Raw genomic sequence first — 2,619 nt, 5'->3', positions numbered from 1 at the left:
CTGTTTATCTAACATTAGGGGGCGTGATTTACCATTTTTACAGCACCGCGATACCAAAAAAATAATAAAGTAGGACCCACAGATATGACGCATGACAGTAGGCATGGGGTTTCCTATCTAGGAGTATATCTGTATCTAGTTGAACAATATGAGGTAGATTGATGCTTAAAGTCGAGTAAGACTCTAGATAATTTTCGACCTACAATACATGACATAGTCAGTATTTTGAGAAGAGTAACAGCGTAAAAGAATTGAAATGTGGGAACGTGGGAATCGATTTAACACTGAGATTCATTTGTCGGGGGGTCGGTTGTCGACAAGGTGGAGGTTCTGGACGCAGACGTGAGCAGCAACATCGGCATAGGATGGGCTAGGGCTGCTTTGTCCTGAGGTTAGAGCCGCCATGCCTTCCACCATTTCCTGCTTGGTCCGATTCAGCTCATCCTTGACCGCTTGAAGTTCGTCCTTAACCCGACCCAGTTCCGCCTTCATCGCCTTATTGTGTGCTTCTTGTTTCGTCCAGGCTTCGAGGATAATTTTAAGAATGCCCGTCTGCTCGTTCATCTGTTCCTGTAGTGTCTGTAGCATCGTGCGTCCTCCGTCTCTGCCCATCTCATCGTTTTGTGTATCAGGGGTTGTCGCGTTCCGGGAAACGCCTCTCAGTCGCTTCCTAGAAGGTGGGAGCACCATGTCGAGTGAGCTCTGAGCCTCTCCATCCTGTTTCGCCTTCGTGCTTGGCTTTCGCAGACGTCGCTGCCAGCGGCCGTTGCTCTCCTCCCCTTCCGACGCGACCACGATCGCATCTTCAGCTTCAACTTCCATTTTCAGCGACGATTTCTACGGGAAGAGCAGCGCCGTTGACTACGGCAGTGATAGCAAGGATTGCCGTGGCCATTATAGCTAATAGGGAACTTTAGAGGATCAGTAGAGGCAAAATGATCAAGCATAAGGTTAACATACGGCATCTTTGATGATTGCACAATACAGAAAATCGGGGTTATATTGTAGTATGTATCGCGAAATTGGTTGTTTATGACGTCGGTGTCAATGTCAATGGGAAAGATGACTTTGGGCTCACGGCGTTGATCCGGGCATCCTGGGCCGGGCGCGACTCGGTTGTGAAGTTATTGCTTGAGGGGGGAGCTACGGCTTCAGGCTGGCAGGGAAAGACGGCGGTGACGCGTGCATCACAGAATCATTATTTCGATGTTGTAAAGATATTACATGATCATGGAGCTCAGAAAGGTGTTTAGGCCTGCATTATGACGAATTATTTAGATGGAATTCACCAAAACTAACCATGTGACCTTGATGTAGCAATTTAACTGAAGAATCAGCTTCATTCCCCGTATCGTTTTGACCTAAGGAACCAACTTCCTTCTCAAATCCTTATGATCTTCTCCTCATATATAGTCCTAATAGCTCGCTCATGGCCAAGGTCTCTTTCCGTTTCCCTTTCCCTTTAACCCGACCAAACAGCTGGGCCTGGGAGATTGTAGCTAGTTGGGAAGGGAGCCCAGATATTATACTTGATACCAGGGTCTGTCGGACTATAAGCTCCCGGGAAAGAGACAAGAGGGCCAGGATTTCCACTGCCACCTCCTGTGACGGTTATTTGAGCACATGATACGAAAAATTCTGCTCCAGGGAACATGGCAGAGTCCAAACCGATGTGTTCAACGCGGAGAAGATAGTCGCCAGAGGGGAGGGACTTCGGAATTGTGACGTATACTCTCTCCATAACTGTTTGAGGGTTAGAATTAGATCGTCCTGGGAATTTTGTAAATGAGGTGTGGTAAACTTACAAAGGGCGGGGAATGTAATGGATAATGGGGTAATTGTTGGTCCAAGAGCATAGATCTTAAACCAGACCTCACCAGACCCATCCCAGCTCGCAGCAGTCTGGCCACTGGGCACCTTGGCCATGTAAAACTGGAGGGGACCGCTATGAAATATGGGAGGACTGGCGGTAAAACCAACTTGGGAGCCGGCAGCGACGGGCATAGTCTGGGTAGCGGGAAGAGATGGATCGAGATTGCAGCGAATATCGACGCTGTTGACGTCCGTAACAGGAGAGCGATCGAAGTGGTTTGCTGTCATGCGAACATATTGCCAGTCTGCAGTCGTCACGCCTCCTGCAATAAGCTTGGGGAATGTATCTAAATGCCAGTAAGAATAGTTCGCACTTCTTAACAAGCCGATTTATGGTTTTGATGATACATACAATGCGCATTGGCAATGGCACAGGCCACAACAAGAAGGCTTGCAGAAAGCTTCATTGTGCTAAATATGATTGCTTAATATTACTTTGAGATGAGATGCGATGGACGTGTATGAAAAATTATATTTGCTGGGCCGACAGCGAGCTATTTATATTTGCTCAACCCCTATAGACAAAATCCAAGGTAAAGTAGTCCATAAGACCAACAGTGTCTATTTGACCTTTTTATGACGATCTTGGTAAGATATGACAGCACAGCTGAGATAGTACCGCCAAACAATTTCCGCAATGGTAAAATATGTTCCAACAACGCAACACCGCGTAAAGATGCAAGACAGGTTCCTAAGACGAGATATTGGACCTAATTGGTAGAAGGTTGTATTACGTTCAGCTTGTCT

The 2,619-nt window shown here is 47.0% G+C and overlaps 2 protein-coding genes across 2 annotated transcripts; both read right to left on the bottom strand.

Moving 5' to 3' along the window:
* Nucleotides 1-291: 291 nt before the first annotated feature.
* On the bottom strand, nucleotides 292-822 carry VE01_07886 (uncharacterized protein; the record flags this gene model as incomplete). Its single annotated transcript, XM_018277317.1, has 1 exon — nucleotides 292-822. One exon carries the CDS (start codon nucleotides 820-822, stop codon nucleotides 292-294), a length of 531 nt encoding a protein of 176 aa, XP_018128328.1.
* Nucleotides 823-1,462: 640 nt separating this feature from the next.
* Nucleotides 1,463-2,279, bottom strand: VE01_07885 (uncharacterized protein; the record flags this gene model as incomplete). The annotated part of the gene is made up of 3 exons (XM_018277316.1): nucleotides 1,463-1,743; nucleotides 1,806-2,159; nucleotides 2,225-2,279. The coding sequence occupies 3 exons, from the start codon at nucleotides 2,277-2,279 to the stop codon at nucleotides 1,463-1,465; spliced, it is 690 nt and encodes a 229-aa protein (XP_018128327.1).
* Nucleotides 2,280-2,619: the final 340 nt, after the last annotated feature.

The sequence above is a fragment of the Pseudogymnoascus verrucosus genome (assembly GCF_001662655.1).
Source record: "Pseudogymnoascus verrucosus strain UAMH 10579 unplaced genomic scaffold scaffold_37, whole genome shotgun sequence".
Classification (NCBI taxonomy): Eukaryota; Fungi; Ascomycota; class Leotiomycetes; order Thelebolales; family Thelebolaceae; genus Pseudogymnoascus; species Pseudogymnoascus verrucosus.
This window is presented reverse-complemented; position numbering and strand designations above follow the sequence as displayed.